Genomic DNA, 16435 nt, shown 5'->3' with positions numbered 1-16435 from the left:
GCCAGGTTGGACAGGGCTTGGAGCACCCTGGATAGTGGGAGATGTCCCTGCCCTTGGCAGGAGGTGGGAATGGGTGGGATTTAGGCTTCCTCCACCCAAACCAGTTTGGGATTTTGGGATTCTGATTCTTCCCTTCCTCCGCAGGCTCGGATGGAGCAGCATCCAGCTACCAGGTCAAACAGCTGGAGGAGCAGAACGCCAGGCTCAAGGAGGCTCTGGTCAGGTAGGAGCCCACCTCTGCTTCCCCAGATTCCTTCCCAGGCCTCTTGTGATCCCAATCTTTCTCTGGAGCAGCCTGTGTCATTCCTGCTGATGGCTCTGGGATCTTTGCCAAGCTCTTAAAGCATCCACAGGGAAGGGAGAGTCCCTTGTCACAGGGGATCGGTGGGGATGGGGACAATGACACTCCAGGCCATTCCCATGCCTCATTCCCTATGGATGTGGTGCTCAGTATCCCAGACCCTGCCCAGCCCTGGGATCTACCTTTTCCCTGGATGATCCCACCTTCCAGGGCCTGGGGGCTTTTTGTTTGGGAATCCACAGCCAAGAATTTCAGGTGGGGCCCATCCCTTGGTGTAAATGAACTGAATTTTGGGAATGTTGCTCAGCAGGGAGGGGCAGATGGGGATGGATGAGCTCCGTTATCCTGGCTGGAGCGGGCAGGGGCTCTTGGGAGGGACCTGGTGCTCCTGGGCTGGCCCTGATGGGACCTGTGGCCGTCCCAGGATGAGGGACTTGTCTGCCTCGGAGAAGCAGGAGCACGTGAAGCTCCAGAAGCAGATGGAGAAGAAGAACACGGAGCTGGAGTCGCTGCGGCAGCAGCGGGAGAAGCTGCAGGAGGAGGTGAAGCAGGCGGAGAAGACGGTGGATGAGCTCAAGGAGCAGGTGAGGAACAAGTGGGATGGGATATTTGGGACTTTCTGTGGAAATTCGGGGCATTTTGGGGACGTCTGGGGCATTGAGACTCTTGGAGAGCCATGTGCAGTGATCCCACTGCAGGAACCAACACTCCTGGTCCCATATTCCCTAATTCCAAACACTGTTCCAGCAGCAGGGCAGTGCTGGGCTCTGCCTGGAGGTGGAGGTGTCCTGGAGCAGGGATGGACTGGGATGTGTTCTGGAGCAGGGATGGACTGGGATGTGTGTCCTGGAGCAGGGATGGATTGGGATGTGTGTCCTGGAGCAGGGATGGATTGGGATGTGTGTCCTGGCAGGGATGGATTGGGATGTGTGTCCTGGCAGGGATGGATCGGGATGTGTCCTGGAGCAGGGATGGATCGGGATGTGTGTCCTGGTTAGGGATGGATTGGGATGTAGGGATAGATTGGGATGTGTGTCCTGGCAGGGATGGACTGGGATGTGTGTCCTGGCAGGGATGGATTGGGATGTGTGTCCTGGCAGGGATGGATCGGGATGTGTGTCCTGGCAGGGATGGATTGGGATGTGTGTCCTGGCAGGGATGGATTGGGATGTGTGTCCTGGAGCAGGGATGGACTGGGATGTGTGTCCTGGCACACGGATGGATCGGGATGTGTGTCCTGGCAGGGATGGATTGGGATGTGTGTCCTGGAGCAGGGATGGATTGGGATGTGTGTCCTGGAACATGGATGGATCGGGATGTGTGTCCTGGCAGGTGGACGCAGCGCTGGGTGCTGAGGAGATGGTGGAGACTCTGACAGAGAGAAACCTGGATCTGGAGGAGAAGGTCCGGGAGCTACGGGAGACCGTCGGGGACCTGGTAAGGCACAATTCCCTGGGACAACAGCTGCTCCAGAGGTTTGGGAGCTGCCGTGATGGAACCAGAGGGATTCGGGGAAGCTCTCCAGAGCTCCGGGCCGCGTCCGGGCCGCGCCGCGTGACTTTGTCCCCACGGTGCCACCTCCCTGCAGGAAGCCATGAACGAGATGAACGACGAGCTGCAGGAGAACGCCCGGGAGACGGAGCTGGAGCTGCGGGAGCAGCTGGACATGGCCACGGCGCGCGTGCGCGAGGCCGAGAAGCGCGTGGAGGCCGCGCAGGAGACCGTGGCCGACTACCAGCAGACCATCAAAAAGTACCGTGAGCTCACGGCTCACCTGCAGGTGAGGCTCCTCGGGACACCTCCAGCTCCTCCTGGAGCTCACCTGGCGGCCAGGAGAGCCAGAGGGAGCATCCCTTGGGAATGTCCTGGGCACCACAGGACACAGCTTGGGGCTTAGGGGTTCGTGGAGCTTCCATAGGTGTCAGAATCTGTGGTATTGATGATTCTGAGATTGTAGAAAGTCTCTGTCTTTCTGCCCCGCTGCCAAAGAAGAAGCCATAATTCGTCTGTGCTGGTTTCAAGGTTGTTTATTCTGTTTATCTCTAACATGTTCTGCTGCCCTGCCGCAGCTCTGTCCTGCAGGGCAGCGTGTGGGGCTCTGCCCTCAGTGGGATGGTACAAACATTAAATACCACAAACTACCTGTGCTGGATTTACAATAACGTGCCAATATCTGTCACCTACGTTGGACAGTGTGTCCCCAGCCTAAACCAACAGAAAAATGCCAACACCACAGTGAAACATTGAGGGCATGAAGAAGGAGAAAAAGGACAAGACACACCCAATTTCCTCCATCTTGTCCCCTTTGGACCCCTAATCTAGAAACCTAAAATTTTACTTTTGCACCCGTGCCACACTTAATTATTACTTATATCAAACACTCAGAGCTTGTAATTCATCCTGTAAGATTGAAAACTCTTTTCCATGGGCAGAGATCACAGACAGTGTCTCTGGGGGCTCTGTCCAGGGGGGTTCCTGACCCCTGCCAGGGTCCCAGGGCAGCCAGGGCAGCCAGAGGGAAGCTCTGGATTCCCACAAATTGGGATCCCCCAGTGCCTTCTCCTGCAGGGACAGGCTGGCAGAGCTGGGAATGCCCATAAAGGCTTCAAGGAGACCTCAGTGCCTTAAAGGGGCTCCAGGAGAGCTGCAGAGGGACTTGGGACAAGGGTTGGAGAGACAGGACACATGGCTTCCCATTGGAAAAGTGGAGATTGAGATGGGTATTGGGAAAAAATTCTTCCCTGTAGGGGCTATCCCAGCCCTGGGCTCAGGTCTGCCGGCAGGGAAGGGAGCTGGGGAATGAGCCTGTGGATATTCCCGGACTGGAACACGCTTGGTGCCTCTCCCTCCCCTCTGCCTTGGCTGGGTGCTGCACAGGGAGCCCCCCAAGGAGGAGGGGCTTGCAGGGGCTGTGGGGTCCCTGATCCCCATGTCCCTGTGTCCCATTCCCTGTGGCCAGGACGTGAACCGGGAGCTGATGAGCCAGCAGGAAGCATCTGCGGAGAAGCAGCAGCAGCCGCCCCCCGAGATGTTCGACTTCAAGATCAAATTTGCAGAGACGAAAGCCCACGCCAAGGTAGGGCCAGCAGGAGACCTGGGTGGGCTTATCCATGGCCTGGGACAGTTGTGGTTGTCCCTGGAAGTGTCCAAAGCCAGGCTGGACAGGACTTGGAGCAACCTGAGCTAGTGGGAGGTGTCCCTGCCCATGGCAAGGGGTGGGATGAGATGGGATTTAAGGTCCTTCCAACCCAAACCATTCCAGGATTTTGGAGCCCTTCTGCTCTGGAGTCAGGCTGGGGGTGCTCACCTGGAGAAGGGAAAGCTCCAGGGAGAGCTCAGAGCCCATTCCAGAGCCTAGAGGGGCTCCAGGAGAGCTGGAGAGGGACTGGGGACAAAGCCAGCAGGGACAGGACACAGGGAATGGCTCCCACTGGAAAAGTGGACATTTAGATGGGATATTGGGGACAAATTCTTCCCTGTGAGGGTGGTGAGGCCCTGGAAGGGATTTCCCAGAGAAACTCTGGCTGCCCCAGGCCTGGAAGTGCTGGGTTGACTGAGTGTCCCTCAGGCCATCGAGATGGAGCTGCGGCAGATGGAAGTGCAGCAGGCCAATCGCCACGTGTCCCTCCTCACCTCCTTCATGCCCGACAGCTTCCTGCGGCACGGCGGCGACCACGACTGCGTCCTGGTGCTCCTGCTCATCCCACGCCTCATCTGCAAGGTGGGACAGGCTGGGGAGAGCCCCCAGGCTGGCAAACAGCACCTCTGTCCCCAGGGAAATTGGGGATTTTGAGTGTTTGCTGTTGGAGAACTTCCCAAAGTTCTTGAGTTGCCATCCCTGCAGGGGTGCAGGTGGGATATTGGGAAAATTCCTTCTGGAAAAGGTTGTCCAGGCCGGGACAGGGGGATTTAACAGTGCTGTGGGTGTTTGACTTGGGGACATGCTCAGTGCTGGTGCTTGGGGAACAGTTGGACTCGATGGCCTTAAGGGACTTTTCCAACCAGAGTAATTCCATGATTCCACGATTATAAAATTGTCACTATTGGACACGAAATGAGTACACAGAAACTTGGTAAAAGAGAAGAGAAACTTTTCAAGAGAGAAAAAGACCCAGTTTTATTCAAACATCTGGTATTTATAGAATTCCAAAGGTGACCGTGGGTTGGAGGATGGAATTACCACCCCTCCAACCACACTGCTCCAAAGATCAATCAATTAATCATTTCTCTGCACTTCCAGAGAAATATGCAAACTATTCCATTTATATGTGAAATCGTGTGGGAACTCCGACTCTCAAATGTGTAAACATTATCAGAAAGTTAAAGAAACTTTATGAGAACTTGTAAAACTTCCAAAAGAACTATAAAAGAAAACACTTTTAAAAATCAGGGCAGCATAAAATGGTCTGGGAGAAGGGAAGGGGAAGAAGCAGCCAGGGGCGGTGTCTCAGCGGTGAGAGTGATCAGTGCAAGGACAGGTGACATTTTGGGGGTGCAGGGGCTGTCACCCAGAGCTCAGCAGCACACAGCAGGGAAGTGTGGGATGCCCTGAAGGATTTCCCTGTCCCTCCAGGCCGAGCTGATCAGCAAACAGGCGCAGGAGAGGTTCGAGCTGAGCGAGAGCTGCGCGGAGCGCGCGGGGCTGCGCGGGGCGCCCGGGGAGCAGCTCAGCTTCGCCGCCGGCCTCGTCTATTCCCTGAGCCTGCTCCAGGCCACGCTCCACAAATACGAGCAGTGAGTGCCCGCCCCACCCTGCCCTCCCTCCGGGCTGCAGTTCCTGGGGTTTGGGGACCGGGCTGGGAAAGGCTGCTAGGGTTGCTTTTATTGCCTCGACGTGGGGTCATTTCTCTGTGACCTTCCTTCCGTGTGTGGCTTTCCCAAGGGATGGGATTTTGGGAGCTGGGCTCGGGAAAAAAAAAAAAAAACAAAGAAAAAGCTCTGGGATCCCTTTCTCCATGACCTCTCTGTGTCCCTCCCAAAGGGTGACATGGGAAGGGATTTTGGGAACCAAACTAGAAAAAAGCAGTGGAATCCCTTTGTTCCCTTATGAGGATCCCCTTCTCTGTGACCTCTGTGTGTCCTTCCCAATGGGTGACATGAGAAGGGATTTTGGGAGCCAGGCTAGAAAAGAAGGATGGGTTCCCCTTCTCCTTCTCAAGAGAAGGAATTTTGGGAGCCAAGCTACAAAGAAGCAGCAGGATCCCCTTATTCCCTTGCGAGGGGTCACATCTCCATCAACCTCCTGTTGTCCCCCTGGGGAGGACCTCCAGCACCAGCCAGGTCACATCTGTGTCCCTGTCCCCAGGCCAGCAGTGCCTCAGGGCTCTGGTTTCCCAAGTCCTGCCCGGAGATGCCCCCAGCCCCTTGTCCCTGTGCCCTCAGGGCCCTGAACCGCTGCAGCGTGGAGGTGTACAAGAAGGTGGGGACCCTGTACCCCGAGATGAGCGTCCACGAGCGCTCCCTGGACTTCCTGATCGAGCTGCTCCACAAGGACCAGCTGGACGAGACCGTCAACGTGGAGCCGCTCACCAAAGCCATCAAGTACTACCAGGTGGGGCAGGGGGTGGTGGCACCGGGGGCAGGTGCCACCTCACCTGTTGGACATGGATCAGCTGGGATTGAGCTCCTTTTGGCAGCCCTTTCCTCTGGCTGTTGTCACTCAGGTGACCGTGGCTGTGTCCCCTGCTCTGTGTCCCTGCGGGATGCAGTTCTGCCACCCCACATTCCTTCATTCCATGCTGCTCACCTGTGGAATTAAGCTCCACCAGCTCTTTTGGGGCACTGTTGTTACTTCCATTTAAAAAAATGGCCCAAACCCTCAAAATTTGGGTTTTTTCTGAGTGTTCCCACATTGGATTTTTTTCCATGTGGATGCTGATCCTGGCATTCCCACAGCACCTGTACAGCATCCACCTGGCCGACCAGGCTGAGGACTGCACCCTGCAGCTGGCCGACCACATCAAGGTGAGTGGGGACAACCCTTCCCTGATCCCTCTTTTCCACCTTTGTGTGGGGGGGGAGATGTCCCTGCTGCCACTCCCCAGTGGTGGCACTGGGGTCAGGGAATGGGGACATGGGGACGAGAAGAGCAGGAATGGGAGTGTGGAGACCCTCATGTCTCAGGGTGGGGGTTGCATCCCAGATTTCCCAAGGGAAGAACCAGCATCCTGCACCCCCCGGATAAAAACAAAACAGACCAGAAATAGCCTGACTGCCTCAGCCCATTTCCCTGCTCCTGAAAATCCTGGGGTGGTGGCAGGGTCCATCCTGGAATTCTTGGGACTGAAGCTCCAGTGTTCCCTGAGACCCATCCTGTCCCTGTCCCTGTCCCTGTCCCTGTCCCTGTCCCTGTCCCTGTCCCTGTCCCTGTCCCTGTGCTGAGGATCCCTGTGCCCACAGTTCACCCAGAGTGCCTTGGACTGCATGGGGGTGGAGGTGTGCCGGCTGCGGGCCTTCCTCCAGGTAGGATCTTCCTCCAGGTAGGATCTTCCTCCAGGTAGGATCTTCCTCCAGGTAGCACCTGCCAGGATGGCTGGGCACGTGCCACCTTCCTGCTGTCCCCATGTCCCTCTGTCTGAGATTCCTTCTTGTCCTTCTGGCTGAGGTCCTTCCCGGTCTCTCATGTCCTTCCAAGCTCCCTCTCTGTCCCTGTGTCCGCCAGAGCTCTCTCTGCCTAAGGTCCCTCTGTGTCCCTCTGTCTCCGTGTCCCTCTGAGGTCCCTCCATGTCCCTCTCTCTCCCTGTGACCTTCTGAGGTCCCTCTGCAGTCTTGTGTCCCTCTGAGGTCCTTCTCTCTAAGGTCCCTTTGTGTCCCCGTGTCCCTCTGTTCCTGTGTCCCTCTAAGGTCCCTCTCTGTGTCACTCTGAGGTTCTGCTCTCTAAGGTCCCTCCATGTCCCTGTGTCCTTCGGTTCCCATGTCCCTCTAAGGTCCCTCTTCCTCTCTCCATGTTCCTCTGAGGTCCCTCTCTCTAAGGTCCCTTTGTGTCCCCACGTCCCTTGGTTCTTGTGTCCCTCTAAAGTCCCTCTCTCTCCCTGTGTCCCCGTAAGGTCCTTCTCTCTGAGGTCCCTTTGTGTCCCCATGTCCCTCTGTTCCTGTGTCCCTCTAAAGTCCCTCTGTCTCTCTCTGTGTCCCCATAAGGTCCCTCTCTCTAGGGTCCCTCCCTCCCCGTGTGTCACTCTGAGGTCCCTCTCTCTCTAAGGTCCCTCTGTGTCCTTGTGTCCCTCTGTTCCTGTGTCCCTCTAAGGTCCCTCTCTGTGTCACTCTGAGGTTGTGCTCTCTGAGATCCCTTTGTGTCCCCGTGTCCTTCTCTCCCTGTGTCGCTCTGAGGTCCCTCTCTCTCTCCCTGTGTTCCTCTGAGGTCCCTCTCTCTAAGGTCCCTTTGGTCCCATGTCCCTCCAAAGTCCCTCTCTCTCCCTGTGTCCCCGTAAGGTCCCCCTCTCTAAGGTCCCTTTGTGTCCCCGTGTCCCTCTGTTCCTGTGTCCCTCTAAGGTCCCTCTCTGTGTCCCTCTGAGGTTCTGCTCTCTGAGATCCCTTTGTGTCCCCATGTCCCTCTGTTCCCGTGTCCCTCTAAGGTCCCTCTCTCTCCCTGTGTCCCCATAAGGTCCCTCTCTCTAGGGTCCCTCTCTCTGAGATCCCTCTGTGTCCCTCTGTTCCCATGTCCCTCTGAGCCCCTCTGTCCCTGTGCCCTGTGTGTCCCCGTGTCCCTCTGAGCTCCCCATGTCCCAGTGTCCCCTCTGAGGTCCTTCTGTGTCCCCAGGCCGGGCAGGAGGCGGCCGACCTGGCCATCCTGCTCAAGGACCTGGAGACGTCCTGCAGCGACATCCGCCAGTTCTGCAAGAAGATCCGGCGCCGCATGCCAGGCACGGACGCGCCGGGAATTCCGGCGGCCCTGGGCTTCGGAGCGCAGGTGAGGGGACAGGGACACCCCTCCGGCACAGACTGGCAGCTGTGGCATGCACTGGGCCAGCAGCAAACGCCCCAGGGAAGCTCAGGGCAGAGGGAAGTGCTGCAGGCTGAGCTGGGATCGTGGAATCAGGGATTGGTTTAGGTTGGAAAATCCCTTGGAGATCCCTGAGTCCAACCACGTCCCCAGCACTGCCAAAGCCATCACTGACCTTGTCCCCAAGTGCCACATCCAGGTGGATGTTAAATCCCCCCAGGGATGGGGACTTCCCCCTGTCCCTGTGCCAGGCTGGGACAGCCCTTCCCAGGAGGAATTTTCCCAATATCCAACCTGGCCCAGGTTGAGGCCGTTCCCTCTCCTCCTGTCCCTGTTCCCTGGGATGAGATCCCAAATCCATCCTCCCTGGTTCCCACAAGGTTCCCCCTGATCCCCCTTTTCTCCAGCCTGAGCCCCTTCCCAGCTCCCTCAGCTGCTCCTCCCTGGACACGATGGATGTGACATCTGGATTTTGCATTCCCATCTGGGATGGAGACCTGGATTCACAGCCAGGACCCGTTTCCCTCCATCGTCCCGTTATTTCCCCCAATCCCAGTGTCCGTGCCATCCCCGCTGATCCCGCTGTGCCCTGCCAGGTGTCGGACACGCTGCTGGAGTGCCGGAAGCACCTGACGTGGGTGGTGGCCGTGCTGCAGGAGGTGGCGGCGGCCGGGGCGCAGCTGATCGCGCCGCTGGCCGAGAACGAGGGGCTGCCGGCCCCGCGCCTCGAGGAGCTGGCCTTCAAAGTCAGCGAGCAGGTGGGGCACCCTTCACCATCCCAGGTGGGGCATCCTTCACCATTCCCAGGTGGAAAATCCTTCCCACCAGTCCCAGGTGGGGCATCCTTCACCATCCCAGGTGGGACATCCTTCACTATCCCCAGTGGGACACCCTTCACCAGTCCCAGGTGAAAAATCCTTCCCACCATTCCCAGGTGGGGCATCCTTCACCATCTCAGGTGAAAAATCCTTCCCACCATCCCCAGGTGGGACACCCTTCCCACCATTCCCAGGTGGAACGAGGCCAGGGAATGCCACACGTGCTTGGTGCCTTGCCCTGTGCTGTCCCTCTGGTCTCTGAGGGGATGTGGTGAGGTATCCCATCCGTATTCCCACATTCCACAGGGTGGAATGTTCGTGGGGAATTCTTGCAGAGAGAGGCAAGGTTTCCCCTGAGCCTCATTTTCTCCAGGCTGAGCCCCCTCAGCTCTCCAGAGCCTTTTCCATCTCTTTCCCTGCACACCATGGATGTGGTGTCTCTGGATTTTGTGCTGATTTTGGTGTAATTATGGTGAAGGGACAAGGGGTGGATTTTTTTGTAAATCATCCACGTGGTGTTGGATTTTTGTGCGTGCAATTTTTTGCATTTTGTTGGTTGGATTTGTCAATGGAAGTGAAGGTTTTGCGTTGGATGTGGGTTTTAAGGATGATTCTTAAACACCAAAGGGACATCCTTAAAAATCAGAGGAACATCCTTAATCATCAGAGGGACACCTTAACCATCAGAGGAACATCTTAAACATCAGTGGGACATTTTAAACATCAGAGGGATGCCCTTAAACATCAGAGGGACATTCTTAAATATCAGAGGAACATCCTTAACCATCAGAGGAACATCTTTAAATATCAGGGGAACATCCTTAACCATCAGAGGAACATCTTAAGCATCAGTGGGACACCCTTAAATATCAGAGGAACACCCTTAAATATCAGAGGAATATCTTTAAATATCAGGGGAACATCCTTAACCATCAGAGGAACATCTTTAAATGTCAGAGGAACATCTTAAACATCAGTGGGACACCCTTAAACATCAGAGGGACATCTTTAAATATCAGAGGAACATCCTTAAATATCAGAGGAGCATCTTTAACCATCAGAGGGAAACACCAGTTATGGGATGTGGGTCAGGGGCTGTGAGCCCAGCCCAGGGCCACCACCCAGGTCCTCCCTGTCCTTCCCAGATTTATGGCTCCCAGGGCATCAACCCCTACGAGTGCCTGCGCCAGTCCTGCAGCATCCTCATGGCCACCATGAACAAGATGGCCACGGCCATGCAGGAGGGCGAGTACGACGCTGACCGCCCGCAGAACAAGGTGGGTTGGGCTCTCTTCTCTCACCACCCACGTCACCAGGAGGCTGTGGGTGCCCAGCACAGGGAGCTGGGCAGCTCTGGTGTCTGGGATTCTTCCTAAAATCCCGATTGTCCCGCTGGTCCAGCCCACGCCGCCAGCAGAGCTCCGGGCGGCCGCGCTCCGGGCGGAGATCACGGATGCAGAGGGTCTGGGGCTGAAGCTGGAGGACAGGGAGACGGTCATCAAGGAGCTGAAGAAGTCCCTCAAGATCAAGGTGAGGTGTTCCTCACTGATATCTGCTTTCCTGGCTCCTCCACACCCATCCCTGCCTGTCCCTCAGTGATCCCTGCCTGTCCCTCACCCATCCCTGCCTGTCCCTCACCCATCCCTGCCTGTCCCTCACCCATCCCTGCCTTCCTGGCTGCTGTGGGATTCACCTCCACACTCCAGGTGACTTCCTACCTATGGAGATGCTGATCCCAAGCCCCATCCAGATCTCCTGGGGATGTTTTTCCCATGGGCAGGGAGGTGCTGCCATCCAGATCTTGCCCTCACCATGTTCTGGGGTGCACAGGGTTGGAGCTGGGAGTTGTTCTGGGTTCCAGCTGTGGGTGCTGGTGATGTGGGGGCTCCCCCAGCTCCCCCAGCTCCCTGATTCCCTCCCTGCTGCCCCAGGGCGAGGAGCTCAGCGAGGCCAACGTGCGGCTCAGCCTGCTGGAGAAGAAGCTGGACAGCGCCTCCAAGGACGCCGATGACCGCGTGGAGAAGATCCAGACCAAGCTGGATGAGACCCAGACCCTGCTCAAAAAGAAGGAGAAGTGAGTTTGGGATGGGGCTGGGGGTGTGGAGCTCGTCCAGAGGAAGGCACGGAGCTGCTCCAAGAGCTGGATTCCCTCTCCTTGGAGCTAGGCTGGGACAGCTGGGAATGTCCACTTGGACAAGGGAAGAAAAGGGGCTCCAGGAGAGCTGGAGAGGGACTGGGAACAAGGGATGGAGGGACAGGATAAGGGGTCCTGGACAAGCAGCATCCTCACACATCCCTCTGTGCTCTCCCCAGGGAGTTTGAGGAGACCATGGATGCTCTCCAGGCTGACATTGACCAGCTGGAGTCGGAGAAGGTGGAGCTGAAGCAGCGCCTGAACAACCAGTCCAAGAGAACCATCGAGGGGCTGCGGGGGGCGCCGGCCTCGGGCGTGGCCTCCATCGTGTCGGGCATCGCCGGAGGTGAGGGACGGGGCTGGGGTGTGACCAGCAATTTGGGAATGGTGCTCCTCCCACAGCAGCTCCTGCCTCTCCCACATTCCCAGTGCCGGCTGCCAGGAATGTTGCAGGCACATTCTGGTTCCCAAAGGAGCAGGAGCAGCCCCTGGCTCTAGGGGAGCATTGCAGGGACCCTGCTTGGGTCACTGCCAGCTGCTGGGAATGGGCTCAGCCCCAGATGTGGCCGTGGGAGCCCAGAACTGCTCCAGCCCAATCCGGGGCTTTAATCCTGATTTTTCTTGTCTCTCCCGGCCCCTCTCCCTGTGCTGCAGAGGAACAGCAGCGAGGTATGGACACACTCTGCATGCAGGCACAGGGCAGGGGGGAGGTGAGATCCCAGGACACCCAAACCCTGGGACACAGCTCCGGGAAGGATCCGGGTGCTGCTCGGATGCTGCCAGCCCTGGTGGCTCCAGCGGGGTTGGGAAGGGAGGGATGAGCATGGAACTGCGATGGATGTGGAGAGGGGTGACCCGCAGCTGGAGAGCCTTGGGAAGGAGCACTGGGAGGTGCCACATCAGGGGTGGCAGCGCTGATGGCAGCGCCCCCCGCAGGCGTTGGTGCCGCGCAGGTGCCCGGAGGCGGCTCCGGCCCCGTGCAGGTGAAGGATTCGCCGCTCCTGCTGCAGCAGATCGACGCCCTGCAGCTCTCCCTGAAACACCTCAAGAACGAGAACAACCTGCTCAAGGTTGGGGGGAATGGGGTGGGATCCCTGTGGGATGGGATCCCCATGGGATGGGATCCGGTTGGGATGGGATCTGGTTGGATGGGATCCATGTGGGATGGGATGTGATCCCCATGGGATGTGATCCCCATGGGATGGGATCCCCATGGGATTGGATCGATGTGGGATGGGATCCATGTGGGATGGGATCCGGTTCAGATGGGATCTGGTTGGGATGGGATCCATGTGGGATGGGATTGATCCATGTGGGATGGGATCCATGTGGGATGGGATGGGATCTCCATGGGATGTGATTCCTGTGGGATGGGATCCGGTTGGGATGGGATCCATGTGGGATGGGATCTAGTTGGGATGGGATTCATGTGGGATGGGATGTGATCCCTGTGGGATGTGTTTCCTGTGGGATGGGATCTAGTTCAGATGGGATCTGGTTTGGATGGGATCCATGTGGGATGGGATGGGATCTCCATGGGATGTGATTCCTGTGGGATGTGATATCCATGTGGGATGGGATCTGGTTTGGATGGGATCTGGTTGGGATGGGATTCATGTTGGATGGGATGTGATTCCTGTGGGATGTGATCCGGTTCAGATGGGATCTGGTTGGGATGGGATCCCTGTGGGATGGGATACGGTTGGGATGGGATCCATGTGAGATGGGATGTGATCCCTGTGGGATGTGATCCCTGTGGGATGTGACTCCTGTGGGATGGGATCTGGTTAGGCTGTGATCCCCGTGGGATGGGATCCCTGCAGGATGTGATCCCTGTGGGATTTGATCCCATGGGGTGGGATCCCTGTGGGATATGGGATGAGCTGGAGAACCCGCTCCCATCCGGAGTGCTCCAGGAGAAGGGGCTGAGAGCAGGGTCAGCACTGCGAGCTGGGAATGCTGGTGGAACTGGGGCTGCTGCTGATGCCACTGGCACAACCCGATTGATTAATTGCTTGCTTGATTGATTAATGAACCACCCCAAGGTGCACACAGCAGCAGACAATCCAATTAACCAACTACTCTCATGAATATTAATTCACGGACTGGACAGAGCAGCTCATTAACACCTCCCAAATCCAACCAGCCCCGCGGGGACTGTCCCTGCTCCCACCCCTGCTTTTCTCTTCACCCTTTTCCCACCCGCTTTTCCCTGTTCCCACATCCCTCACTGGGCTTTCCGTGGACCCCAGGGTGCCCAGATGAGGATGGAGCTGGCCAGCCTGGCCCCGCTGCAGGTGCCCCGCGTGGCCGTGGCGCGGGAGCGGCCGCCCGAGGGGCTGCCCACGCAGAGCCTCTACCGCAAGACCACGCAGCTCCTGGAGACCCTCTACCAGCTCAGCGCCAACGCCAAGGTGCTGGACATGAGGCAGAGCAAGTCCAGTAAGTCCTACAAACGTTTCTTGGGATTTTGGGGTGTTCTCCTGCTGCCCACAGAGGGACTGGCAGCTGTGCGTGGCACCCGGAGCAGGGCTCGCTGCTCTGCTGGCAAGTTTGGGGTGTTTGGGTTGAGAGGGACAGCTCCGTGTCCCCACAGTGCCCATCCCTGTCCCCCTCAGGGCCATCGGTGTGTTGGGGATGTGGCTCAGTGTCCCGGGGCTGAGCTGCTCCAGAGCTCCTCAAACCCCTGAAACCCCCCTGGTACTAATCCAAGGGGGTCAAACTCCCCAAAATACAGCTGGTACCAACCTGAGGAGGTAAAAATCCCCCAAAACCCACCCAGTACCAGCCTGAGGAGGTAAAAATCCCCCAAAACCCACCCAGTACCAACCTGAGGAGGTAAAAATCCCCCAAAACCCACCTGGTACCAACCTGAGGAGGTAAAAATCCCCCAAAACCCACCCAGTACCAACCTGAGGAGGTAAAAATCCCCCAAAACCCACCTAGTACTAATCTAAGGGGGTCAAACCCCCCAAAACCCACCCAGTATCAATCTGAGGAGATCAAACCTCCCAAAACCCACCTGGTACCAACCTGAGGAGGTAAAAATCCCCCCAAAACCCACCTGGTACCAACCTGAGGAGGTAAAAATCCCCCAAAACCCACCCAGTACCAGCCTGAGGAGATCAAACCTCCCAAAACCTAGCTGGTACCAACCTGAGGAGGTAAAAATCCCCCAAAACCCAGCTCTTACCAAGCTGAGGAGTTCAAACACCCCAAAACCCACCTAGTACTAATCTAAGGGGGTCAAACCCCTCAAAATCCACCCAGTATCAATCTGAGGAGATCAAATCCCCCAAAACCCACCTGGTACCAGCCTGAGGAGGTAAAAATCCCCCCAAACCCACCCAGTACCAATCTGAGGAGATCAAATACCCCAAAACCCACCTGGTGTCAATCTGAGGAGATGAAATACCCCAAAACCCAGCTGGTACCAGCCTGAGGAGATCAAACCTCCCAAAACCCACCCGGTGCCAGCCTGAGGGGGTCACAGCTGCTCGGTGTGTCCGTGCCCCCCATGCCCATCCCTCCCTTCCCATGTCCGCAGCAAGGAGCTCGTCGGCGCGGCTGCTGGAGCAGACGGCCCGGCTCTGCGCCCTCAAGAACTCCATCGACGCCCTGAAGGTGAGGAAGGGTCTCCTCCAGCGTGGGGGACCTGGTGGCACCCCCAGCCCTGCCCTCCAGCCCACCAGGGCTGGTGGCACCTGGTGGCAGCGAGGGGACAAGGTGCTACCCAGTCCCATTCCCCTTCTCCTCCCAAAACAGTCGGGTTTGACCCCTCTGATTTCTGCCCAGGGTGGGTGAGGGGCTCTGGGGGGTGACAAGGGTCCCCACGGGGTGGATTTTGGGGTGACCTTGCTGTGCCCCCCAGGACGACACGCTGCGGGAGATGGTTCAGCAGCAGCCGGGCGCCGGCGTCTCCACCACCTTCGGCACCTTCCCGTCCTCTTCCTTCCTGAAGGTGAGAGCCCCATCCCCAGGGACCCCCAGCTCTGAGAGCCCCAGTCCTGAGGGACCCCAATCCCAAAGGTGTCCCTCAGTATTGAGGGAACCCTGATCCCAAGGTCACAAAAAACCCGTTCCTGAGGGCCCCCCAATTTCGAGGAACCCCAGTCTCCAGGGACCCCAATCACCAGAAACTCCCGTCCCTGAGGGGCCCCAGTGCATCCCAAGGGACCCCTGTTCCTGATCCCCAGTTTTGAGGGACCCCCCTGTTCTGACAAACCCCAATCCCAAGGGATCCCCTGTTCCCAAGGGATGGGGCGGGTGAGGACCCCCTGCTCCACCCCAGCACCCCATGACCCACAGCAGCCACTGGGACCCCCAGCTCTGAGAGCCCCAGTCCTGAGGGACCCCAATCCCAAAGGGGTCTCTCAGTCCCCCCAATTCCGAGGGACCCCAATCCCAAAGGGGTCTCTCAGTCTTGAGGGAACCCTGATTCCAAGAGACACCAGTCACAAAAAACCCGTTCCTGAGGGCCCCCCAATTTCGAGGGACCCCAGTCTTGAGGAACCCCAATCTCCAGGGATCCCCCATACCTGAGGGACCCCCCTCACACAAAACTCCCATCCCTGAGGGGCCCCAATCCACCCCAAGGAACCCCGTTCCTGATCCTTGTTCTGACACACCCCAATCCCTCGGGCTCCCCCGTTCCCGAGGGATGGGGCGGGTAGGACCCCCTGCCCCACCCCAGCACCCCATAACCTGCCGGGGTCCCTGGGGCGGCTCCGAGCGTGGCGTGTCCCCGCAGGCCAAGCAGGAGCAGGCGCAGGGCCCGGCGCTGTGCGGGCGGGTGACAATCCCGTGCGCACCGGGGCACGGCCAGGCCCACCGGGTACTGCTCACCCCCGACCTGCTCCAGCACCTCCGCCAGCACTTCGTCGCCTGATCCGCCCCCCCGAGGGACCCCCACCCCGCTGTCCCCCCACCCCACGCCGGTCCCACTCGCGGGTGGGAGCCGGAGCCGCTTTTCCCGGGGGGATTCGGGCTCCCCGCGCTGCTCTCGGACACTACAGACCCCCCCGGGACCCCCGCGGGGCCGGGGCTGCGGCCCCCCCGTGCTCCTGGCATCCAATAAAAGTTCCCTGGACGCGCCTCCTGCGCCTGGAACCGGGCACCGGGCGGGGACACTGCGGGGACACTGCGGGGACACTGCGGGGACACTGCGGGGACACCGGGGGCTTCGCGTGGGACACGGCGGAGAAGAAAAGGGACTGGCAGGACACCGGGAGGGGGTCACAGGA

General features: G+C 58.2%; 1 protein-coding gene across 9 annotated transcripts in view; it reads left to right on the top strand.

Moving 5' to 3' along the window:
- Nucleotides 1-16286, top strand: part of DCTN1 (dynactin subunit 1) — a 54932-nt gene extending 38646 nt beyond the window's left edge. For 7 of the 9 annotated variants that reach the window (XM_072927850.1, XM_041715585.2, XM_041715586.2 and 4 more), the window contains 22 exons: nt 145-223; nt 726-885; nt 1634-1738; nt 1890-2081; nt 3261-3377; nt 3870-4022; nt 4875-5035; nt 5684-5852; nt 6197-6265; nt 6701-6763; nt 8058-8207; nt 8837-8998; nt 10204-10335; nt 10460-10588; nt 10990-11132; nt 11372-11538; nt 11847-11861; nt 12129-12262; nt 13445-13634; nt 14740-14816; nt 15064-15153; nt 15943-16286. In XM_072927850.1, coding sequence (XP_072783951.1) covers nt 145-223; nt 726-885; nt 1634-1738; nt 1890-2081; nt 3261-3377; nt 3870-4022; nt 4875-5035; nt 5684-5852; nt 6197-6265; nt 6701-6763; nt 8058-8207; nt 8837-8998; nt 10204-10335; nt 10460-10588; nt 10990-11132; nt 11372-11538; nt 11847-11861; nt 12129-12262; nt 13445-13634; nt 14740-14816; nt 15064-15153; nt 15943-16080 — 2795 coding nt within the window. In that variant the 3' untranslated portion in view covers nt 16081-16286. The remainder of the gene's footprint in view (nt 1-144; nt 224-725; nt 886-1633; nt 1739-1889; nt 2082-3260; nt 3378-3869; nt 4023-4874; nt 5036-5683; nt 5853-6196; nt 6266-6700; nt 6764-8057; nt 8208-8836; nt 8999-10203; nt 10336-10459; nt 10589-10989; nt 11133-11371; nt 11539-11846; nt 11862-12128; nt 12263-13444; nt 13635-14739; nt 14817-15063; nt 15154-15942) is intronic. The other 2 variants (XM_030270443.4, XM_030270447.4) reach the window with 1 other exon arrangement.
- The last annotated feature ends 149 nt before the right edge of the window (nt 16287-16435 follow it).

The sequence above is a fragment of the Taeniopygia guttata genome, chromosome 4, assembly GCF_048771995.1.
Source record: "Taeniopygia guttata chromosome 4, bTaeGut7.mat, whole genome shotgun sequence".
NCBI classification, from domain to species: domain Eukaryota; kingdom Metazoa; phylum Chordata; class Aves; order Passeriformes; family Estrildidae; genus Taeniopygia; species Taeniopygia guttata.
The sequence above is the reverse complement of the archived record's forward strand: the minus strand, read 5'-3'. Positions and strand labels throughout refer to the sequence as shown.